At 35.6% G+C, this 26,592-nt stretch overlaps 1 protein-coding gene across 3 annotated transcripts in view; it reads right to left on the reverse strand.

Annotated features, from left to right (window-relative positions):
- Positions 1 to 26,592, reverse strand: part of Clec2d (C-type lectin domain family 2 member D) — a 37,042-nt gene that overhangs the window by 4,186 nt on the left and 6,264 nt on the right. The window contains exons 3-5 of one of the 3 annotated variants that reach the window (XR_009224860.1): positions 21,904 to 22,082; positions 21,236 to 21,342; positions 7,952 to 8,053 (exon numbers count right to left, since the gene is read on the reverse strand). Coding sequence is in view for 2 of the 3 variants with exons in the window: in XM_046423958.2 (XP_046279914.1) it covers positions 19,609 to 19,756; positions 21,236 to 21,342; positions 21,904 to 22,082 (434 nt within the window). In the remaining variant the exon portion in view is untranslated. Of the gene's footprint in view, positions 1 to 1,075; positions 8,054 to 18,480; positions 19,757 to 21,235; positions 21,343 to 21,903; positions 22,083 to 26,592 lie in introns of those variants that run through there. The other 2 variants (XM_058572508.1, XM_046423958.2) reach the window with 2 other exon arrangements.

The following is a 26,592-nucleotide window of genomic DNA, read 5'->3' on the forward strand; positions in this document are numbered from 1 at the left end:
GGAAACACCTGATTTGTCTATAAAAAGAAGAAGGCTAGAAAACTATTGGAGTAATTGAAACTAATGATATATCCAGCTACCTATGGTATAGTTGGATCTCATAAACAAAATAATCATGTGAAAGAAGAAAGCTACTGCATAGACAGATAAATGACAGACAGATCAATAGACAGATATATAATAAATGCAACCATAATATTTAATGAATAAAGTTAAAAATAAATCACTTAAGAGCTAAGTGGTAGGTAAAGGGACAGTAGAAGAAAAAGACCAAGTGGTCAAAGGTGGGCAGGAAGGAGGTAAATGCTGAACAGTGATGTTGACCAAATTATATTGTTAAATTTTGTGAATATTTGAATATGTCACAATAATCCTGTCAATATGTAAAACTATAATGCACCAATAAAAATATGGAAAACATAAAATAAAAGAGTTAAGTGGCCAAGTTATAAAAAAAAGCAGATAAAAAACTACGAAAATTAGAATAAAATTCAGAAGAGTGCTAAATAAAAGAGGAAGCAGAGAGTTAAGGAAAATGTATTAAGTTATGTTGAACTATTTTAGCAGTTCTTAAGTCTGATTTTATTTTTTCTTAATAAATTACCTTAATATGTAGAGGAGCTCTTCATTGTGTAATTGGAACTGGAAAGAGGTTTTATATATAAACCAACGTAAAAGTAGGAGTTAATAATAATTACATTATTTAATGTACATGTGGGGAAGAGGAGTTAGTTTTCATCATAAAAAACTACAAAAAAAATTAAAAACAAGTTTATTTTATGCTTAAAATTTAAGATACAATTTTTAAATGCAGCAATTCTTAGAAGGAAAAAATGGTGAGATTTTTATAGGGGTTATTATTTTTCCACAAAATTTTTTAGCACAACTGTACCTTGATTTTTTTTTACTTAATTCATCCATCTATGAAATATGTTTCATTCTTTAATTTTTCGTATCTCTGGTTGTACACAAAGTAGAGTCATACCATTCGTGTCTTCATACATGTACTTAGCATAATGATGTCCATCTCACTATCTTTCCTACCCCCTAGCCCCCTCCCTTCCCATCCCTACCCTTTGCCCTATTTAAAGTTCCTCCCTTCCTTCCATGCTCCTCCCCATCCCCATTATGGATCAGCATCCAAATATCAGAGAAAACATTAAACATTTGTTTTTGGGGGGATTGGCTTACTTCACTTAGAATAATATTCTCCAACTCCATCCATTTACCTTCAAATACCATGATTTTAACGGCATGTCATCTTCCATGATTTTGTAAATGTAAATGTGGAGAATAAGAACTTTTGGAATGAGAACATGTTGAAGTAGAAGATATTATAACAGTTTTTAAGTGATTCTTAAAGTTCTCATGAAATATAGTCAAGATAGTGCTATTTCCACTTGATACTGATTTGAAAAATTTACCTGATTTGTTTCAATTACAGAGTTAATAACATTATGTAAATTTGTATTCAAATCCTTAATGTGTCAAAGTCAGGTTTTATCTAATGTATTATGCTTCCCCCAAGTGACATCAACTTATATTTGCGAGTACCTATAACATAACTATTTCCCCTTTCTTGGGATTTAAGAAGATTAAAGACTTATTTAATTCTTCTTACTTGAAGTAGTTTTTTCCCCCCTTGTAGGCAATGGTGAACACTAGCCCTCTTCAATGCATATGTTGGTGAGAGGTACAGACATTAATATCCAAGTGAAGTAAGACTAAATGGAATGTCAGTATTTAAGGAGAACCTGAAAATATTCCTCTTTTCACAAGTGTGGTCATATATGGATCTTCATAACTGAGATCGAGTAAATAAATTTAAAGGCAAATGAAAGCATACATTTAAAATGAAAAAAAACTTCCAAAGGTTTGCTTAGCCTTCAAAACTATCATTAAAATATTCCTCTATACATATTACTTGGATAAAGTCCATAATGGTATTGTAAATTATAAAATGTATATGTGTCAAAATGTAGAAGAAATTCCTACAGCTATATTAATTGATGGGATAGAGTTAAAACATTTTCTAGTGGTCAGTAGGAATTCTACTACCTGTAGGGAATTAAAAAGTAACTTTGACCTTTTCTAATGACAGTCTCTAAAATAGGCACAGAAGTTACAGCCATATTAATTTAAGAAACTGCACCAGGAACAGTACAGGCAGACAGAAGGATCCTCTGCTTGAGGTAAGGATTCCTTTCACTTGTGCACACTGGTTGCACACAACTCTATAAACAGGAAAAAGAAGCTGTATAATTATAACTAAGGTTAGAAGATAGCCCGCACCTCCATCTAGAGGGCTGGTATTACAAGCTCAGCAAAAAACCCTATTGCATCACTTTTGGTTTGAAGATCCACCTTCTTAGAGTCCTGCAAGAGCAGTAATACAAGGATTGGACCTGTTGCCCCACATGCCTTCCTATACTCTAAATTGAGTGAGCTTTGCGATCCTCTTCCACTGGCCTCCAGAGTTTACACATTGGGTGAAGACAGCAGTATTTGGCAAAACTGACAGGAACTAGAAATTGTAGTATCACCAATCTACCCTCTAGTTTTATACTAGAGATCTGTGTTCTGAAAGTTGCCAGTTCTTTAATGAACATGCCTAGAAATGAAGGGTTATCCCTTTAATGATATCCTATTCCATGTCAGGCTCTATCTCCACTCAAGGATGAGAAGACAGAAAGATACGCATTTTATAAACACACTTCTCTGGGCAAAAGAGAAATAATGTTAGGAGACAAAACAGAAGAAATGTAATCTGAAAAGTTCTTATTTTAGCTAACTCCAAATTTGCAAACAAAGTGAACAGTAAGTATTCATAATTATTGAGATAACAAGAATAAACAGCAACCATTTCAAAGATAATTCAGCAAGGAATAAGTGGACTAAAAATTTCAGTAAACTACGAAAAATTAGAATAATAGAATATTATAAGATTATAGCTATAGTAAAATATGAATTAATTTTTTTATTTCTTAATGGCAAGTAATGAAATTAGAGACAGATTATCCTATGATGGATGTAACTCTGCACCTGCCAAAAGATGACCTGTGCCCAAAGATGAGCTGAAACTCATCAACAATTAAATAAATATGCTTTATTTCTCCTTGTAATAATAAAGATTCTATTCCTTGGGGAATCACGTGGGCTTCTCATAAAGAGAAGTCTTTTTATAAAGACTGACCTGGGGATGTGGCTTAAGTGGCAGCGCACTCGCCTGGCATATGCAAGGCGCTGGGTTCGATCCTCAGCACCACATAAAAATAAAATAAAGATGTTGTGTCCACCGAAAACTAAAAAATACATATTAAAAATTCTCTCTCTCTCTCTTTTTCTTTAAAATAAATTAAATTAAATTAAAAAAAAAGACTACCGCATTTGGGCTTATAGAGGTGATTTGGGAGAGGATTCAAGAAAGTGTGTTATACTGAGTCCTGTCTGGAAGCAAGGGTAATTCAATGACAGGAATTAAGGAAGCTTCCTTAAGGAAGCTTATCTCAAAAGAGGTAAAAATAAAGTAAGGTTGAAGCTGTTGCTGTTATCTGAAAGGAACAGCATCAGTCATATTAATAGGGTATAGGGGGCATGCATGAGGGACAGAAATCAGTATTTTTGAGTTTTGTGATTTGATTTTGTTGTGTTTTGAGATCGTTATGAAACAGTCTTAGCTTTTATTTTGTTATCTTGTTCTGTTAGGAGGGGCTATTGGTATCATTTTATCACAGTCACAAAATGACCTGACATAGTGTTCTCTGACAGTCTTTGTGTTCAACAGGAAACACTCAAAATGTAACTGTCAATGCCATATCTACTCCTACCAACATCAGATCTAGCTGTTAGTGCTAGGACTGGCAAATACAAATGTGACTGTCATCAACTCATAGAAGAACCAGGTAAGCCAATCTCAAGGGCTGAGGTGCTACATATTTTAGAGACCAGAAAGTAGAAAAGGTATCAGCAGAGGAACCTGAGAAGCAAACAATGAAAGAAGAATCCAGAAAGAAATATATTGGCTTGTAAAGAAAGAATCTCACCAGGTGCAGTGGTGCACACCTGTAATCCCAGGAGTTCATGAGACTGAGGCAGAAGGATCATTGAGTTCAAAGCCAGCCTCAGCAAAAGGGAGGTGCTTAACAACTCAGTGAGACTCTGTCTCTAAATAAAATACAAAATAGGGCTGGGGATGTGGCTCAGTGGTTGAGTGCCCCTGAGTTCAACCCCTGGAACCCAAAGAAGAAAAAAGAAAGAAAGAAAGAATTTCAAAGAGGGACTAATCAAGAGTGTCAAATGCTGCTGATGCTTGAATAAGTGATCATTTTTCTTTCTTTTTTCTTTTTTTAATATCTTGCTTTTATTATATCAGAAAGAAACTTTTTCCATAGTGGCTTAGTAAAATTAAGTAGTTCAGTTCTCAGTAGGTTTAATGAAATCCAACTTAACTCCCCAGCCTGCTTGTTTGATAAAAACTTTGAGATTAAGTAACCAATTCAATCTGCAAGGCATGAACAAGATGCCAGAGTGATTATAAACCAACAAATTAGGATTGTTTTTCTTTACTTTTGTTTTGTTTTGGTTTTTCTTATTTTTTTAAAAAAATATTTTTAGTTATAGATGGACATAATACCTTTATTTATTTATTTTCATGTTGTGCTGTGGGTCAAACTCAGTGCCTCAGATGTGTTATGCAAGCATTCCATCACTGAGCCACAACCCCTGCCCAGGATTGCTTTTCTTAATAGTCCTGCCTTTAATGAATGTCTGTAAGTATGTTTCAAAAATTCTAATGAAATGATAAAATGAAATTATTATGTAAGACCAGATGCTAATATTTTAAAAATTATTTTTCAAAACATTTATTCTCTTTATCTTTTAAAATATCTAGATTTGTGCTATTTGCCAGGACTCACATCTGGTGTTCATTGCATATGTACACAATGATTTTACTTTATCATTTTACTACAATAAGCACCAGAATTTCTGAAACTCCAAATAGTTTTCCATTTTTTTATATGAATAAAAATTGACCCTTATTCTTTTCTTCATATCAACTGTGATATAATTATCATAATATAGTAATGTTCACAAATATTTATTTAAAACTTCTTTAGAACCTCTAATACAGAAAATATTTGTTTGAAATTCTCCTTATGGAATTCACATTCTTAAGTTATAAAAATCAAATATCACATATTAATAATATTTTAAGAACTTTGAGATTTCCATTAATTATATACTAATTTGGTAATAAATAAAATATAAAATCGAACTTCCACACTAAATAATTCATCATTGAAAACAGAGTTAAACTAAATCCATTATTTTACATGTGTGGTTTTGCAAATCCTTATTTCACCATAAAATAATCTTTAACATAACTTATAAACATTTGTATGTAAAGAATAGGAATACGATAGCAAATATCAGATGTATGCTTACTTAGCTATTAATGTACCTTACAAATATAATCTTTCTTTATCCTTTTGTTGAAGTCACCATTGTAGAACATGTAGGTGATCAATAAAGCAACAAATGAAATCAACAAAAGGTGATTATTTCTTATTGAAGGAAAAGAAAATCAATTATACCCTATCATGAAGTTTTTAAGTAAGATAACTATAAATTATAAATATATTCTTTAGGTATTAAAAGTCATAGCACAAATTCTTATATTTTAATACTAAGTGTGTGTGTGTGTGTGTGTGTGTGTGTGTGTGGTGGCTGGTTAGAAAGATGGAAATCCAACATTTAATAGCTACGCCATGCATCAGGGGATATTAATCTTGATCATCCATTCATAGATACTGTATATTTCAAGTACAAGTAAGTTCATTCAATTTGGCAGCAATCTCTCCAGAATGGACTTCAGGCAGAAAACTATCACATCTATCCTGGGAATGTAAATATGTTTGGATAAATGATGGTCAAGCAGCTGGCTGCAGTGATTGGTATTACTGTTCATTATAAGAGGAGCTATTTTCTTGAATTTTGGGATGTCTATTAGTTTATTGACAGAACTAAGCAGCCCTTCCTCTGTACTGACAGGAGGCTTGGCAGTCACTAGGTGACTCACAAGGAGTCGTATATGTTTAACTGAAAGACTGTGACCTTTTCACTACAATAAAAGAAGAGGTACAACTCAGATACACTAAGGAGGAACTGAAAACTTTCAGTGTCCAGATTTAGCACAACTGACTGACTAGTGAGAAGAGGCAGTTTTCAGTTATCAGAGGAGTAGAGATGTCTTCGAGTTTTTGACAGATGTCATCATTGTTGTTTTTAATGAGGTTGTGGAACAAAGTTTTTTATATGAAAAAATAAAAAGTTTGCTTTGGGGGAAGCAGCATGATAACTGTCAACCCCTACACACTATTTCACAGTATTAGGAGCAGTGTTGACTCTCTTGGTGAATGCAGATGGTTCTTATTTATTTATTTATTTTTCGGTCAGGAGGAGGAAGTTTCAAATCTTCAATCTAAGTTTTAATTTCTAAATTATTGATTGTGTCCACAAATTTGGCACAAATGGGGTTGTATCAGTGTCGCTAATCCATATGGAGTATATTTCAGAAGATCAGCCACTGCATGGTCTAATAGTGTAACTGTCCATTTCACTGTGCTGCTGATGCTCCCTCCATTCCCAAGGTGAGATTTTTGTTGTAAGGTGAGTAATTCCAGTTCTCCGTATGTGTGCTCTTGTAATTTCTCTTGAGGGTTTTTGCTTATATTTGTAGTCATCTTTAAAATGGATGATTCTTTATATAAGAAGCAACTGGATTTTTATCAATCCAGTTGTCTGGCCTTTGAGGTATAAGTAGTCTAAGGTGACTGGTGACCTCCTCTCCCATGGGACTCTGAGGTAGTCCTTCACTGAAGCACAAACTCTGACTCCTGGGTGATTTCAGCCTTTGGACAAGCCTGAGAGCTAAACATAACTGTCTGTAGATGATAGCTACAGTTATTTATTTGGCTCATTTTATAGAAGACAAAAATGTAATTCAAGTGGTTGAGTAGCATCCCAGGGTCAAAAAGGTAATATTCAGAGAGCTGAGGATTCCCCCCAGGCAGCCTGTGCCCTCCACCATAATTCCCAGGCCTCTGTGCTGGATGCTCTTGGCAAAGTCACTTCCTTTCTGAGCAAAGTCAGAGGAGGCCTGCCAGTCTTAAGTGGAGCTTATATAATCAACCACCCCCATGACCCTTTCACAGTTTATGGTGCCATTGTTTAGGCACCCACTTCAAGTAAACCTCAGGGGCCTATGACTTGCAGGTGTCTTGCCAGATATGACTGTAGAGAGTTGGATCCTTGCTTTCTGTGAACTCTGAAAGTTGGGGACAAAATCTCTTCTAGCTTTGTCCTTTGTACAAATGAGACAAAGCACCCCTGGATGTCTGTGTGCATGTTGGGAGGGTACTGCTATAAAATAAGGTACCATCCTATGTTGAATTACAGAAGGTGTCCCTTCTCCTGGATGAAGGCAGCTCCACCTCAATCCACCCAAGAGACAGAACTCTGTGTTTTGTTTTGTTTTGTTTTTAAGAGAGAGGAGAGAGAGAGAGAGAGAGAGAGAGAGAGAGAGAGAGAGAGAGAGAGAGAGAACCTTCTTAATATTTATCTTTTAGTTCTCGGCAGGCACAACATCTTTGTTTGTATGTGGTGCCGAGGATCGAACCCAGGCTGCACGCATGCCAGGTGAGCGCGCCACCACCTGAGCCACATTCCCAGCCCCTCTGTGTTTTCTTAAAAATAGTTTTCTACTATTATAGGGCTAGATTTTTACCTGATCCATTTTTTTCATCTTGAAAATTATCTTCTCCACTTCAACAGGACAATTTGGTTTAGAAGTAACAGTATTATCTTTACAGCTGACTGCAGATTAACCTTGCAGCTTGATGGATTTTAGGGTATTGTACACACAAAAATATTAAGGGCAGCAGAAGGTTACCTCAGATGGTAGTAGATATGAACCCCTCTTCCCATGAGTAACATCCTTATCGTGCTTCTTTCTGTTCCATGATGAAAGTAGAGGTTTCTGAAAAACAGTCAACTGAAGAAACATTCAGTTTAAGCTGGAGGAAGTGGTGCACAGTTGTAGTTGTTTTTTTTCTCCAGTGCTTTATCTCCCTGCAGCACAAGCACAGTGAGCTGTGTGCCCTCGCACGTGTTTTGTCCTCCCCCATCCTTACCATCTCAGTGCACTGGCAGTTGGACCGTTAGGCCAGGACTAGAATAGAGAAAATGGTATCATCTCAGCCCAGTGCCTCCTCCTCACCTGCAAGTGGGGTTTCCCGAGTGTTGAGCTGTGAATTTTTTCCCCAACTCTGACCCATTTTCCTTCCTGGAGTACAGACCTCTTGCTACCTCCTCCCAACATTCATGGGGAAGTGGGGGTGAGGCTGGCTGCATGTCAGTGAGGGAGGCAGAGACCAGAGAGAGGTTGAGATAGGAGGCACTCTGATTCTTATTTTGACTAAATGGAGAACATTGGTGACTTTGACAGGAGTAATTTTGAGGAAGTGGTAGAAAGAAAAAAACACAATTACCCAGGTGGGTTCAACAAAGAATGGAAGGAAGCTGGTGCCATGGTGAACACTAGTAATCTCAGCAACTTTGGAGACTGAGGCAGGAGTTGGATGCCAGCCTCAGCAATTTAGCAAGATCCTGTCTTATAAAGGACCAGGAATATAGCTCAATGGTAAAGTGGTTATCCTCCCCACCAAAACACACACACACACACAATGAAAGAAGAGTGAATGAAAAGCAGAATATGATAGACAACTCTTTTGAAGATGTTTGCTGTAAAAGGAGCATAGAAATGGCTGATACTACTTGCAATCATGGAAGTGCAGTTATGACTAAAGCTTGTATATTTAACCCAGAGGAATCCTTAACTTTTCTAAACACTTATTTAGGTTGATTTAGTTAGGATTTAAATTAGCCTGAAAACCTTGATTGTTTTATTCCCATCAGCTTTTAGATAAAAGGACACAAGACTAGTGAGGTTGGGTGGAATAACTTATGATAAAGAAAAATATGAGATGTGTGACATTGTAAAAAAGATAAGCCTGGCAGAGGACAACAACAGGTCAGGAGCCTCAAGATTTTCAAGTATGAACCAGGAGGTGGAGAGAACCCCGAAAGAAGGTGCAGAGGGCTGTAGAAACCCAACATTCTTCAGAGTTTCACTCAAGGCACACCATGCTTTCTTCTCATTGTCTTATTTGCCTTTTTCCACTAGAGGTCTCTAGAGCTCAATTTTGTCCATCAGAGATAAAGCCTTATGAGAAGTCTGATAATGATTTTCGAAGAGATGAAATAAAACCTAAGAGCAGAACAATCTGTAAAGAAAAACTTGCAGATGCAATGACTACCTAGCATCTAAATGAATTGGTAAAGACTTGAATACATGGAAAAAAAATGCCCATAATCTTCATTTACTAATTAAAAGAGGAATTTTCTTTGCAAATATATTCTAATGCTATTCCTTTCTGTGACATAAAAAAAAAAAAAGAACACATTTTAAAAAGGTATAGGGAGGCAGCTTGATATGACTCCAGCCGTAGTGGTTATAATCAGCATTTGTCCCTCCAATTGTCCCAGGCACATATCCCAAGCCATACAAAGCAAACAAAATCATTAAGAGTCCAGGAAGCATGGTGTTCTAGGCACTAATGCTGGAAATGTTTCTTAACTGACTTTTGAATCCGTTAATAACTTTTGAAAAAGGCCAGATACATCCTGGTTGGCCAGCTCACCTATGTTTGGCTCAGCTTATAAACTCCTCCCACTGGGCTGGAGGAGCAGAAATCTGCCTGACTTATCCCATGCCCAGACATGCCTCCATCTGTAAATCCCCAATAAATTAGACTTTCAGCAGTTCCAGATCTGTCTGCCTCTTTCTTAAGTCATAAAGCACCCTCTGCCTGTGTCAACTGGTTCTTACTCCCCAGGACCATGTTTTTCCTAAAACAGAATGGTATTTTGAGTCATTCTGTAAGCTGTTTATATGCTTGCCACTCTTTTGTTTTCTGGGAACTGGAACAGACAGGTTCCTCCAGCCAACTGAATATTGACTACAGAATAATTTGAGAGGAAGTTCAGGGTGTAGAGGAAGTGGATGAGGGTTTTCTAAGTATAGAGAAGTGAATTTCTGAGAAGTCTTATCACTCATAGTCTGGCTTTGAGTAGTTTTTTTTTTTTTTTAAACATTTGGGGGTTTTTTTAGTTGTAGATGGACACAATACCTTTATTTTATTTTTATGTGCTGCTGAGGATCGAACCCAGTGCTAGGTTCCATAGTCAGCACCACAAATGCTAGGCTAGGCGAGTGCTCTTTCCTCTGAGCCACAACCCCAGCCCCCCCTCTTTTTTTTTTTTTTAATAATGAAAAATTTAAAAAGCTGCGAGAAGAGTCTGGAAGTAGTTTTTCAGTCAGAAGGAAGTCAAGTAGTTTCCAAATAAATTCAGCTATGATTTGAATCTTAAATATTTCTAAAAGACCCAAGTGCTAAAAGCTTAGTCCTCTTCCTGTGGCATAATGGGGAAGTGAAGTGGTAGAAACATTAATATGTAGGCCCAATGGAAGAAAGTTATATCATTGGAGGAACACCTCTGAAGGAGGTTGTGTGATTAGAATCTCATGCTGTCTCTCTTTTACTTCTTAGCTACCATGAGGTGAGCAGGTTTGCTCAACCACAAGCACCCAGCCCCCAATGTTTTGCCTCAACAGAAGCCCTAAAGCAAAGAAGCCAACCAACCATGGAAACCATGGATCAAAATAAACTTTTCCCCTCTTAAGGTGATTGTCTCAGGTATTTTGTTACAGTAATAGAAAGCTAATCCAAACTCCTTTTCCAAATAACCTTACCCCATATTCCTCTGACAAAAATTCTGTCTCCCTTTATTATTGCTTTCTCTAGAACTATCTTCTTCATTCCTTTCTTTTGACAGGAAATTCTCAGGCTTTTTACTCCATAGATGTATTAAACAGAGGTATAATAAAGGTTAATTTCCTAGGTCTTCTAGGGTTCTATTAGCAGGAAGTTAAATGACTTTTACTTTAAAAAAAACTGTCAAAAATTTACTTTCAAAAAACTTCAGAAAATCTGCTATTCAAAGGGAAAAACAAAGTATCACTTTACTAGGAGATTTTTCTTGTTTGTTTTCTTTCTCAAGCAGGGAGTAACCTGCTTTTCACACAGGGCATATAGTTGTATCTTCTTGGTCCTATGACAAAATACTGACTGAAATTGGTTCTTAGCTATTCCTATAAGTAGTTCTTACCTTCACCCTGTGACATCTTTGAAGCAGGACTCAACACCATTCTGATTTCCCATAACAAATAGATTCATTCCAGAGCATTAGTAGCACATGTGCTTATACACATGCTACACAACGGTATCTGGAGAAGTTTGAAGGGGAAGCTCACAGTGCATAGAATGCATCATTTCTCTAAAAATATCTTCCATGAGGCATTCTGTGTTTCTTCACTACAAAGCAACAACTGTTTCCTTAATTTCCCCTCCACCCTCTAGAACTCAGCCTTAGAGATTCCTCTTTCCCCATTTCTGTATCTTCCCCCAGTTTTTCAATCTCTCCCCATTTTCACCAAGAAAAAACTTAGCTCTTTTGAAGCTTTTATTTTTATTCATAAAGAATCTTCCCACATCTCAAGCATGAAAGTCTTCAGATAATATTACAAAGATACTGTGTTACCTTGCTTGAGGGCAATGGATATTATGAATAGGAACCATTGTTCTGAATCAAGCAAGCTATTTATTTTCTCTTTTGATTTTCATAATTTTTAGTTCAAAAGTTTAAGATGTTTATTTAAATGGCAAGTCATAAATTTCCTGAAGTGATTTCTCTGGCATTTTTCAGAAATTTTTTGTTTTCTCTACGACTATTTCTCTTGGCCTATTTTCAGAGATTAAAATGTACTATAGTTCAAGGTAAATACTGTTTAGATTGAACTTTCTCCTTCATCAGTGAAGACTTGGATCTGAATAAACAGAGCTCACATTCTTTACAGTTGTGAGCATTTCTCAAAAATTGACCTTTAATAAAGTATTTCTACCCATACAACCCAAAGCTGGAAATACCCTAGAACTGGCAGGGGGAGAATATTCACAAGGGACTGCCTCAAACCATACTGATGTGGGATTGCTAGGGATTCTAAAGGAGAAAGCACTGAACTCCAGGGTGAAAAGCCAGGGCACTTATTAGGGGAACTTAAAGAGCACTGCAGCCTGTACTTGTAATGGATGGCAAGAGAAAAGTGATCTTCTGCCTGGCTATACTACACCAAGGGAGTGGAGTATGGAGTTTATACGAAGGAATAAAGAATTTGAGCTCTGACCAGAACCAGTGCCTTTCAGTATTTTGGATAACAACTTAAAGATCTTATCAGTGCCTAGGATGTCCAAGGCGCTGCCTTGGGCTCAAGGTTAACAGAAAAAGGAGAGGAAACAAAAGTGAAAATATAAGGAAATGAACAATAATTCAGTCTAAATATAAAATTCATTACATGTCTCATCTACTTAATATTAATACTTATTCTTTAATTATTATCTGCTGGGGTTATCGGCACCCTGGTAGAGCAGATTTCTGCTTGGAGATGTGAACTGGCTTGGAAAATAAAAAGTCTGAAAATAATCAATAAGGAACAGAAGACAACAGAGAGAAAATAGTTTTAAAAGAGAGGTGCCTGGTGGGTCTTCCAGCCCTGATAGGAACTGGAACTGAACAAGGGAAAAATCCCAAATCCTTTATTTAAGGGGACATATATCAAAAGTTTTCAGTGTGCCAGGGCTCTTGAGGAAAACAGAATAAGAATGGGAAAAACAAGTTGTTTGGGGCTTGGCAGGTTATGCCCATCTCTGAGTAACTGCAATTGAACTTAGGACTATGAGCTAAGGCACTGTGCCAGCATGATCCCAGCTTTCAGGAACTGGGGGATTTCAGCCAGCATTTCCCAGAAAAGTAGCCTCCCTGACTAATGATGTCTCAAACAAACCCATAATTTATACATGGTTTCCAGTAATTCTATCCTTTCATAGTCAAGGAAACTGGTTTCTCAATGTTGCATAGCAAGTAAAACTAGCTTTCATTATTGGCCCATGAAACTACAGGGCCTAGGGGAAAGAGTGAAGAAATGCTGCCCACAATTGCCTAATTGTGTTGCTGTTGTTCATAGTCTCTGGTATTTTCCTAAGCAGTCAAAGGGCTTTGCTTAGCAGGACACAAAGCGAATGAGCTATAGGAACAAAGCAGAGTAAGTTAAAAAGCCCAAGTTAGGTCTGTAAGCATGGTGCTCATTAAGCTACATCCAATGCCTCATTTGGCTGTGGTTGCTCCATTCAGTGGTCTTTTATGTTTGATAAGCTCATAGGCCTGGTTTTTCTGATATGGGGGTGCTTCTGAATAATTTGATAAGTTCATGGGTGGTCATTTTTATTAGCATTATTATCAGTTTGTGCCTTATGGATGTGCTATTCAGATGGTAGTTGTCTACCTGTACAAACAAGGTATAGAGCCATTCTACCTCAGTAACTCATGGCAAACTTCTGCTTTATAAAATGGAGTAGCTCAGGGCTAGGCACAGCCTGAGGCCTACTGTTATCATACAGATACCATGGAGTAACTCAGAGCAGTAACTCAGATAGACTGCTATCTACATCCTGTCACATATCCTGTAACAGAAACTTCAGGAAACCAGCTGGCAAAGCAAAACTGCAGAGTCCAGATATCACAAAGCAGAGTGTGGGAGCATTTTAGCCCTCACGTGGAACAACCTAATGACTGGCATAGTTCTATACCCAACCCCTTGACCTTAGAAACTATAAAGTACTGGAACAAGAAGACAGTGTGCAATTTCAAGCTCTATCAAGCATCATGCAAGACTAAGTTCTGGCTAGCAGGTTTTTTGAGACCACGGACATGTTTGAAACAAAAGTTAATATTCACCTGAGTCACATAATGTTAAGTTCTTTGAACAAAGATCATCAAATGGAGATGGTCTATTTTGCTCAAGATTCTTATCAAGGATTGATTATATATATATCTATACATATATATATATAGTGATTATATGTATAAATATTATATGTTTACATATATGAAAATTTTATTGAACTGGGATGTAGCTCAGAGGTACAGTACTTGCTTAACATGTGCGAGGCTCCAGGTTCAATCCCCAGCACTGTGAAATAATAATAATAATAGCTGAGCATGATAGTGCATGCCTCACATCTCAGCAATTCAGGATGCCAAGGAAGATAACCACAAGTTTGAGGCCAGCCTCAACAACTTTGCAAGACCCTGTCTCAAAATTAAAAAAAAAAAAAAAAAAGCTCAGTGGTAAAGTGCCCTGGGTTCAATCCCCAATAAGTCTCACAGTCTCACCTTAAACTTGTGATTCTCCTGCATCAACCTTCAGAGTGGCTGTGATTGCAGGTGTGCACCACCAAGCCTGGCTGCTGTTCTGTATCCTGCCTGGATTGATGGACACAGGAATCTACAGATTTGATATGATCATATACAATTAAATACACAAGCACACTCAAATGAGTATAGGTAAATAGGAGAAATCTGAATAATGTTGGTGTGTTGTATTAATGTCAGTTTTCTGTTTATGTTTTTGATATTGCACTATATTGTGGCCAATGTTTCCACTGGGGGAAATCGGTGGGAAAGTATATGGGATTTCTCTGTATTAGTCAAGCACCACATAACAGTGTTTTGGTCAATGATGGACAGCATCTATGAAGTAGTCCCATGGAATCACATCACCTAGTGTTGTCCTGGCCATCTCTATATAAATACACTCTATGATATTTGTAAAATGATGAAATAACCTAGCACCACATTTCTTAGAATGTATCCCCAACCTTAAGTGATACATGACTGTGTTTTTTGCAAATGCAAAATTCTATATTATCTCAAAAAATATTAATTCTGAACATATTAACAGGGAGCAGATTTCAGGTTCCTACCCAGTTTGGCAGTGGAATTGGAAGAAGGGTTGCATGGCTCTAAAGGGATCTTTATAGCTCAAGTCCTTCTGTGGCATTTTCACTAAGAATTGATACTGTATATCAATTTATTTTAAAATAAAAACCAACAACAACGAAAAAGAAAGACTGAAACATGGGAGAAGAGCTAGAAAACATGTCCATGACTCTTCTGTGCCTTCAGTGTGACATAGTCACTTAGTAACTTTTATTACTTTTTTATTGGTTCTTTTAAATTATATATGACAGTAAAATCCACTTTGACATAAATGTAAAAGCATGAAGTACATCTAGTTCTATTTCAGACTCCGGTACTTTGAACCATCTGTTCTGTGTTTATTCATGCAACAGATGTGTTATGGAAATAAAACCAAATATAAGCCTCTAGATTAGATAAGAAAGCCTGCACATACTGTAATTGGGTGACTTAAAAATGAAAAGACTGGACTTTTTTTTTTTTAGTTGTTGATGGACCTTTATTTATTCACTTATTTTATGTATGTGCCATGCTGAGAATCAAACCCATTGCCTCACACATGCTAGGCAAGCACTCCACCACTGAGCCACCATCCCAGCCCCAAACATGTTTTTTGCTTTCCAATTTCCTGGTATTTTGTTTTTATGCTTCCCAGTTTCCTTATGCTCAGAATAGAAAATGAAACTGTTCTCAAAATCTGGACGGACACCAACAACAGTGAAAAAGCAGAATTGTACACAATTCTCTGGCTAGCACAGCCTAACTAAATCTCAGTTGTATATTTCCTGCCTTTTGTCCCAATATTCCATATCATCTCATAAAATCTGTTGACTCCCCTGAATCCCCTACGGATGGCAATTTGAGGCAGACAAGTCTCTTCTATCTTCCTCAATGCCAGCTTTGTTTTATTCCACCAACTTATCTCCTGAGATTTGTTTGAGCATCAAATAATACAAAGGTCAATTCTGTTATTCATTATAACAACTCTCAGTAAAGTGAAACACAATTAGAGTTGTCCAAAGTTCCAAAGCTTCATAAGTAATAGAGGTAGCATTCAAACCCAAGCAGTCGAAATCCACATTCTTTACTCTGTACTCAATCTGTGCTCCAAGCTAAACTCTATAATCACTAGTGTGGAATTTGGCAACTTAGTGACTAAGAGAGTTTAACAAAGGATGAGCATAATTGTGTTGAAAGGTAGAAAGGACATAAATAGAATTCTCTATGAGGGCTTTCAGAAGATAGACACAGAGAGAGAATACTTCTTAACTCCATCTGTGAGGTTAACATTACCCTAATAGTAAAGCCAGATAAAGGCATTACAAGAAAAGAAAACTACAAACCATTATGTCTCATGACATATAGATACAAAACCTCAATGACAAATTAGCAAAGTAAGTGGGTGGAAAAATTATACACCACAGTCAAGTGGGATTTACCTTAGTAATACAAGGCTGGTTTAACATTCAAAAACCAGTTAATGGAAACTATGATATCAGTTGAGTAAAAACAAAATCACTTAATCATACCAATGCAAAGCATTTGACAAAACCCAACACCATGATTAAATAAAAGAAGGTCAGGAAACTAAAAATAGAGAGACTTTCTCACTTTGACCAAGAATATGTAAAAAAACAAAAGAAATAAAAACCGATAGTTAACATTATACTTAATAGTGAAAAGCTTGAAACTATCCCCCAATATCAGGAACTCTTAAATGTTTCTGGGCATTTGGGGGAGATTTTGTATCACTGCTGTACTTCCCTTGACACAAAGCAAGACACCCAGAAGTCTGTGAAGTACATTCCATGCCATAGAAGATGTTTTTAAGAAACATCTTAACATGCATGTTTTTAAGAAAATGTGCCACAAACTATTAAGACTACATATGATGTTTTAAAAATATGACAAAAAGCTGTATTCAAATAGATTAATTCATTTACTAGACATTTATGGAGCCCTTATCATCTACCAGGGACTACACAAAATGCTAAGAACATAATGAAGGAAAAGGCACAGTGGCTCTTCCTGCATGTAGCTACATTCTGATTGGGAAATGAGAAAATTGATTAAGAGAAACAATATAATGAGATTTAGATTGGGGAAGTAACACAGGGATGGGGAAATATGAACTAACATAGAGGTCATAAAGCACATGGGTAGAAACTGTTGATTAAACAAAGATCAAGGAAGAGCAGAACAAAACCACTTCTCTATATTTGCAACTCTATTTTCCACAACTAAAGTTGATCCCTAAGTCTTTGGAACCATAGTTGCTACTGAGGCTTTAAAGCAATGACTTTGGGGTAGCCATGACCTGATTACTTTAAGAATTATAAAAACATCAATAGAAAATAGACATGATAGTTCAGTGGAGTTTCTGGCTTAACAAGTTGCCTCTTCTGAGACCCTTCCAGAAACTGGGGTTCTATACATGAGCAGAAAATTAACTAGAGATGGAATTTCTTTGGTTAATTTTTTTTTGTGTCAAATTTAGAAGATTATGAAGGGAATGACTGAGAGAAGAAGATGGGAAAAAACCAGTGGCATTGTATGGACTTGATTATAATTACAAATTTAAATTGTATACTAAGTGCAAAATAGGAACCTTTGAAAAGTTTTATGCAGAGAATGACCTGATTATATGTTGGATTAGAATATTAGTTCAGTTGCAATGTAAAGAATAAATCAGAATGGATTTAATGTGGGAAAATGGGTGAGTCCCAAAGTACCTGAGACTGCGTCTGTAATATGTTGTAAAGCATTTACTTGTGCAGGCTAGTTCCTGTAAAGAAGAATTTCCCACATGTGCTTTGAATGATTAATTCAACTAGTGGTGAATTCCCCGAACTAATACAATTTTATTTGAATAGCACACGGACTTGTTGTTGCTTATAGCAGGATCATTTTGAAGGTTGAACTTTTTGGTGTTAGTTTTACTTTTATTTCCACTGAGCAATAATGAAAGAACAGTTTTATCAAAAAGTTAACATAAGTCAGGTATACAGATTAGCAAGAAAGTTCCATGCACAATTTTATTTGAGTCTTACAACTCACCAGTGGTGCTGAAATTAGTATATTGAGTTTTCATATGAAGAAACTCTGGTAGAGGGCTACACAATTTATCAAAATCATAGGTGGCAAATAATGTTTAGAAACTAGTTTTAAAAAGAATACTAGGTCAATAAGTGTCATAATTTTACTCAAATTTCATTTGTGAGTTAGTCCCACACTGTTTATCAATATAAAATCTGCTTATCTTTTCTTTCTTATTTTTTTTTTTTTTGGAAATTAACTTTATTTTTGTGAGAAAAATACCTGAAACTAAGCCAATAAGACAGAATCTCATAGTTACGAAGACACTGCTTCATTTCATAGGTTTGTTTTGAACACATCTGTATTTACATGCTGTGCTAGTCTCTGGGGATAGAGAAGTACATTATGCATTAGATTATGAAACCCGAAATAAAATAAATTGTAAACCAATTAAGCCAATAAATCTTTATTAGAGCTACAGTGAAAGAATTACATGAATATAGCATATTTGGTTGATTTAATTCCCTAGTCCTTCCCCACACCCTCCTCTCACCCCTCTCAATCCTCTTCCTTTATTTGTCTCACTTCTATTTTTATGAGATCCTGTTTTTCCTTAACTCTTTTTCCCCTTTAGCTTCTATATAGAGATATTTAAATTTAAAAAGAATTATAAGGAGAAATCAACATATCAATAAAGTAGGAAAGATGGAAGGGATGAATTGTAACTTGTTATTTCGTCCTTTTTGGGACTCATCAGTACAGTGTAGCATATTTTGTTTTCAAAACTGAATAATAAATAAACCATTTTGAAATTAGGTATCCAGTAAATGAAGAGTTCAAGTAATTGTCTGTCGTTTGATTTTAAATTCAACCAAGATTTTCAATTCAAGGGTAAAATAAAATGACATTTGTTTTTAAATATAGTATAGCATTTATTTATTATGCCAATATGAACATTGAAAATTAAAGTGCAAAAAACACTTTGTCACTACTTGTAGTATTTTAGAATATATAATAAATATTAATTTTAGTACTTATTAAATTTTCATTTAGGGCTGGGGATATAGCTCAGTTGGTAGAGTGCTTGCCTTACATGCACAAGGCCCTGGGTTCAATCCCCAATCCACACACAAAAAAATAATAATTATAATAATGATTTATTATTAAGAAAATTTTGAATGGATTTAAGAAAATGTTAAAGGTCTCAAGCCAATTATAATTTTTTCATTGACTATTAAATAATTTGCATAATTTCAGTTGTCTACTCATTTTTATTGCCACATGCATTCAAAGCAAGTAGTGACTATATAAGAAAAGTTTAATATCAGTTCATAGAAGTAGAGTTCACTGATATTGATTATATTCCAGGTTCAAAATATAAGTTATGAACTCATACCAAAACACCTATCTAATTTAGAATCACACCCTTCCAAATCCCTGTACTATGACAGGGCAAGTATAATTTGCCACTTTGTTGTTGTCAATAAATTTGCGAATGCATGTTCCTAGTGCTAAGTAAAAACAAAAGTGGAGCAGCAACTGTATATAACGAGTTACAAAACATCCCTCCATCCTGCTTTATTTTAAAGAACTTGACATGATTTGGCACTTGTGGAAATAGCTGTTTGGCTTGCTACAAATCCATTTCCTATCTGTGTACTGCCTGGCACTGCTGATTCCATTATCATTCAGGTAGGCACATTCGCCATCTCCTCTGATGGAAAACCTAAAACCAGACACAAAAATATTAAATATTCATAGGTTGGACATCCACATTTGCTTCTCTACTATAATAGAGAAGCATCAACCCTCCATGTTTTTGAATGTGAACAAGAGAAATGTGTCAGTCATTGGTAGTTTACATTATTTCTGCATTTAGTTTCCTTTACATTCTCAGGGTCTTTGCTTGAGTAACACAAGTTTATCATTTATCTATTATCAAACCCACTTATGTTATTGATTAGGTATTTAACTGATGCTTGCCGCTGTCTCCAAACTTTTGTCACTGGTGGACTTCCCTGAAGTTTATTTATTTTTTTCGTCTTTTCTCCAATTGTTTCATAAATGGATGAAATTTTTAAAAAATAACTTAGAACTAAATTCCTAAGAGAATTTAATTTTTTTGATGAAAGTGATTGTGCCCCTATATTTTACCCATTCCAATGTAATGATTACTTTCAAAACACCACCATTGAAATGTTCATAGTTCAAACAACAAATTAAAGGAGGTAGGACTTCTTATTGTTTCAGAGGTTTCAGTCCATGGTCAGCTAGGTCTGTTGCGTTGGGCCTGATGTGAGGAAGAGCATCATGGTAGAAGGGCATGGCGGAGGTAAATTGCTCAGCTCATGACACTCAGGGAGCAGAGGCAGGCATAGTGGAAGGGGCCAAGAACTAGGTAGAGTCCCCAAGGGCACACCCCCAAGTGTGTGCCATATATACAACTTTGGGAAAGTCTCAGCCCAGGCCTGTCATTCCAGCACAGTGCTTTTAATGCCCACTTTTAATATTCAACACATGCCATTGTGGATGACAAATTATCTGATTACTGTATTTCTGATTAGAAGGAGAACAGTGTATCCAATGTTTCAGGTTAGTATGTCAGTGTATCTGCTTCCTCTAGCCATGTCCCACCTGCCTACAGTTACCAAGTATCCATTAAAATTATTAATCCTTCAAGTGGATTTATGCACTGATTTCCTTCTGATAATAAAACATTAGAAGATATTCCCCATGTTTCTCTGGAAACTTTGCTCTTACGAATGGATGCAGCAGTGGAAAGAGTGGACTTGAGAGTCTTACAGATATCAGTCCTTCGACACTGGCTTCCTAGGATTTTACAGCCCTCTCTGTTTATCAGCAAAGTTCTAAATCAGTGCGTGAGAAAGCAAGAACTATGTGGAATGCTGTCATCCTGCTAAAGATGTCAAGTGAAATCACAGTTAAGGATGTTCTTTCCAAAGAACAGGTACTCAATGGAAGAGCATAAAAAATTATCATTTTTAGGGAGTGTGGAATTTAATGGGGATTGAATCTAGGGCCTTGAGCATACTCAGCACACTGTCTACTGCTGAGTGCAGGATTCAAATTTCTTATCTGTTAGTACAATTCACTTTCCTTGTAAATACATTTCTCATCCCATTCACAAGTTACACACATAACCACACATGAATTCAATGGAAGAAAAAGAAATCTGAAAACTTACAAAGCTTTATATTCAGTGTTGTCTGTCCACCTCCAAACGTGATGTGATGATTCTCTGTTAAGGCCAATCCAATGATCAGAAAGCCCTTTATATCTTTTCAGAAAATTCTGTTATAAAACACAGAAAGTGAAAACATGTTTCTGTTTTTCAGAAAGATCTTGATTTTATCTTCTCTAGAGACTTCTATTTTAGAGGTGGCAGCATGATATAATTGAGAAACATAGACTTCCAAGTTAGACCAATCCTCAATTCTCAGTTAAGTCATCTAATATCTGTGATCCTATATTTCTTCATAAATGACCATATATTCAAATTTGGGAAAGTCACAGCCTATGGCTGTCATTCCAGCACAATGTTTTTAGTGCCCACCTTCAATATCCAACAATGTGTCAATGAAGATGACAAGTTATCTGGTTAGCATACTTCTGAGTAAAAGAACAGTATATCTAATCTTGCAGGTTAGTATATCAATGTATCTGAAATGACTTGCAGAGTTCCAGGCCAAGAATATGTCCTCAAGAAATGACATACACTAATATGTATCTCATGCCCCAAGTTCTGTCTGAGATGGGATCCTTTCTCATATTTCAGCTTTAACTTTATGCAGTCTAAACCACTCAGAGAGCAAAGAATTCTAAAGAAAAAAGTGATCCAAAAACGTTTCTTACCAGTTCCTCCTGGCTTTCAAACTGAGCAAGATTGGATGCTAAAGAAGCACAAAAAGTCTGGCTGAATGTCCAATTCCCTATGTCTTCAGAAAAATAAAAACACTTGTTTCCAAATCCAATCCAATCTTTTGGGCAGGTAGCAAACACAAGGTTCTGTACGATTGGCTCTGTCTTTTTTGCTAAAATTGAGACAACCAAAAGGAATGACAATAAGTCAACTTTTTCATTTCTTTTATTTACTTTTTTTCTGTTTACAATCCCATGGTCTATTTTGAAGTAAGCATATGGATTGTTGCTTTCCTGACTTATCATCAAGTCTTATCCCAAGTGTAATCATTATCTGTCCAGTGACCTTCAAGTTGGGAATCTGCTCCCATTTCTGGGGTCATCCTCCCTGCTTTTTAACAACAGAAAGAAAAATTCCTTCCTTGTCCTGGATTTTACTATTACGCATTTCTTCAGGGATGCAAAGCTTCCAGTACACAAAGTTTGACACTGTTCAAAATACTGTTTTTAATACCAAAAGTACAGTCTAGGATTTCCTAAATTTTCTGATTTTGTGTGTGTGTGTGTGTGTGTGTTCTGTTAAATGTATGTAAATGTGGTACGCCACCCATGAAGCTACTTGAGTGGTCTTTTACTTGGTACCAAGCCATGGGAGACCTACTTCTGCCCTTGGGAATAATCCTTGCATTCTAATGTGTAGACTTGAGATCTCTGCCCTCCCTCTACTAGTGGACTGCCTCTGGTAGCTCCAGAATTAGGCACAACCCATTGGGGCTGGACAGCCCACTTCATACCTTATTTGGCAGAAGAACGTTCTATGGAAAAAACCTTTGATGTTTACCCCATACAAATAAACCAAACTCGGGCTCTCAGCTCTTGCTCTGTCTTTTCCCAGTGTGGAAACTCTGCCCTTAATGTCAAGAAGCCATCCCACCCCCGCTTTCTAAAATTACTTTCTGTGTATTGTGGTTTTTTCCACCGCCTTCTTTTCTTAGCTTTATGCCCCAGCCAGCCCACTCCACACAGAGGAAACCCAAATTCCACTGCTTGTGCAGGTAAAAATATTTTGGCCATTGGCCATTGTTAGATGTCTTGAAACCAACAAGATTTCAGGGTACATCTTATTGGAAGAACAGATACTTTCATTCCATAGCTCTACCTTCTCCCTCCCTTAATGTCTAAAAATTATGCATTGCTTTTTGGAATGTTTAGTGAAAACAAAACAAAAAGAGGTCAGGTAAGAGCTATCAAATATCAAAACTTATTTTCTCTTAGATTTAATAGTAGGCAATTCTTTACAACTATTCTTAATTCTTATCCCTAGAATGAGTCACTAGTTAATAGGATAAAAGCAAATAGCTGTAAGATCAGTATCACTGATATATTTTAATATAACAATTATTTTCCAGAGACTGTTAAGTATTTTAGGTGACAATAAATAAAACTTTTGGCAAAACATTTATCTGACGTTTTTAGACTTGTGTATTATTAATTGAGCTATTTAAGGCTAATTTAATGAAATAATATGTTTTTTCATATTAAATAGTTTTATGAAATTTTTACTCCAATGATAGTCAATTCTCTTCTTATTTCTTCATATAAAATGTTTAATATATGTTTTTATTAACAAAAACTAAAATTATATGCTAACTGCTATTCCAATTAAATCTTGGGAGAGGGGTTAGTAGATTAAACAACTCTCATGTTCATAGAAAAAAATTTCATCAGAGGATTAGTTTTCTTAATGGAAAAGTCTCTGAGGTTTTATACATCATTTAATTTAATTAATATGGTGGGCAAATATCAGAATTAAGTACACTATATGCAGGTATTTAGAGAAGAATTAGTATACTTTTTTTGTCATATTCCCCAACTACTACATATTCATACTTTGAGCTATACATAATATTACATTATGGCAAATTATTGAGAGCAGAATATGAATTAAATCACAATTTTTTTAATATATAAATTACATTTTCTTTTGATAATTATCAAAATTTATATTAAATGGTTATTAAAGTTATAATTCTAAATAATCTGTAAAATTTATCTTAAGAAAGGCTTATCATATGATTTTTTTTTTTTTTGGTAGTGGGGATTGAACTCAGGGGCACTTGACCACTGAACCTCATCCCCAGCCCTATTTTGTATTTTATTTAGAGACAGGGTCTCACAGAGTTGCTTAGTGCCTTGCTGTTGTTGAGGCTGGCTTTGAACTCGCAATTCTCTTGTCTCAGCCTCCTGAGCCTCTGAGATTACAGGCATGCGCCACCTCACCCGGTAATTTATCATATGATTTTTAAAAAATGAAATTTCAATGTATATATACATATTAAGTGAATGAAAAATATTAAACATGAAGAAATAAACTTTTAAAAATACAAAGACATTCTCACATTATGATAAAATTCTAAAAGAGAAATACTTTTGAAAAAAACAAACCAACTAGACTTTTCTAAGATTAAGAAAGTTTTGGTTCATGTATTTTTTTATTATCAATTTTTAATTATTCACTAATACATTCATTCACTCATTCATTCATTCATTTTATGGTTGGGGAATCAATCCCAAGTCTTCACGTAAGCTAGACAATCACTCTACTACTGAGTTACACTCCCAGACCCATAGTTGATCTTTATACAAAAATAAATAAATAAATAGATAATGGTGTGTTTCAAATCATGACAAAATTTATATTCCAACAGATATATTTAAAAGGACAATATAAAGATGAATTTTAATACACCAACATTTACGATGTGCTAGAAGTTACATCATTTGCAACTATTTAAATATCTGATGAAAAATGTCAGGTAATATGTAGTTTTTCAAATTATTTTAGGTCATGTTTTAGAAGTTGTAGGATGGCTTGGGAGGCTGAGGCAGGAGGACTGTGAGTTGAAAGCCAGCCTTTGCAACTTATCAAGGCCCTAAGTAACTTATTGAGACCCTGTCTCTAAATAAAAATATTAAAAGGTCTGGGGATGTGGCTCAGTGGTTTAGACCTTAGTTCAATCTTCCCCACCAAAAAAAAAAAAAAAAAAGATAGTATAATAGTATAAGTTGTAGGAACAACAATAATTTGAAAAACAATTTATAAACCAAAATACACATATTTTCTTGTGTTAAATCATCTCTACCTGAGCAGTCCTTTAACATATCCTAAGCAAAGCTGGTGACCTATTGCCTGTATGTATAAAGGATGAATTTTTTAAATTAATTTTTTATTTGTTTTAATTAGGTACACATGACATTTGAATGCATTTATGCACTTTGATATATCATATATAGATGGGATATAATTTCTCATTTTTCTGGGTGTACATATTGTAGAATCACATTGGTCATGCAGTCACATACATACATAAAGTAATAATGTCTGTTCATTCTACTATTTTTCCTATCCCTCCCTTCCCCTCTCTTCACTTCCCTCTACCTAATCTAAGGTAACTCTATTTTTCTCTAGTGCCCCTCCCCGCTTATTGTGAATTAGCATCCTCATATTAAAGAAAACATTCAGTCTCTGGTTTTCTGGGATTGGCTTATTTTGCTCAGCATGATATTCAGACATTTGTAGTTCCCCTCACTTTCCTGTATTCTCAATCTGCTTAAGTATAAGATATAAATACTTAAGGTCAAAGGATATGCCTCTACCTGAGAATATTTCAAGTAGACACCTCACTTTTTTCTTTAAAGGAATGAAAAGTCTAATTGGGAAATTTCAGGAATTAGTCACATAAATGGAATTTATACACCCATATCTTTGCTCATATCAGTGAATTACAATTATGTTCTTTCTACAGCTCAAAAGAAAATGCTTAAAATTATTGTAGACCTTTCTTTTCCCAAGACTCTATATCCAATCTCATATGAAATACTGTTGGTTCAACCTCTAAAATATCTATGTTGCCCACACCTCCACTGTTATCATCAGGCCTAAGCCATCCTCTTTCAAGTTGATTTCTACAAGATTTTCCTGACAAGTCTTCCTGCTTTTATCCTGGTCCCCTAACAGTGTATTCTCAGTATGGAAGTCAATTATTCAGCCATTAAAGTTCAATGCTGCCACATCTCTCTTTCTGTTGCATTCAGAATAAAAGCCAGTTTTTAAATAGCTTGGAAGACTCCTGCTATCCATGGAGGATATATTCCAAGTCCCCAGTGGATGTCTGCAACTATGGATAATACTAAACCCTATATATACTAGGTTTTTTCTATACATACTTGCAACCACTGGTAAAGTTTGATCTTTTTACTTAAAATACAGCCTTTATGGCTTCTCTTAGGTATGTTCAAATTGCCAATATTACTATTTTTGTGCTTTGGGAGCATTATTAAGTAAAATAAGGATTAGTAGAACACAGATACCATGACAATCAATCTGATAATTTTCCACTTAATATTTTTGGAAAACAGTTGACCATGTGTAACTGAAACCACAGGTAATGGGGGGATGCTGTACCTATTATATTACTCTTCTCCATTCTTATTCAGCTTTATCTACAGCACACTCCCAAAGTCTTAGGGCTTCACTTTACATTTTTCTGTCTGGAAGAGTTCCACAGGAAACCATGATTTTTCCATTCCCTTCAAAATGTTGCTAAATAACTTCCCAAAGAAGATCACATTGCTACCCTACAAATATTACAACCTGTTTCACTCTTACCCTTACTTATTCTT

Source organism: Marmota monax, unplaced genomic scaffold (genome assembly GCF_021218885.2).
Source record: "Marmota monax isolate L192 unplaced genomic scaffold, Marmota_monax_Labrador192_F-V1.1 WCK01_AAM20220418_F8-fsc00488, whole genome shotgun sequence".
Taxonomy (NCBI): Eukaryota; Metazoa; Chordata; class Mammalia; order Rodentia; family Sciuridae; genus Marmota; species Marmota monax.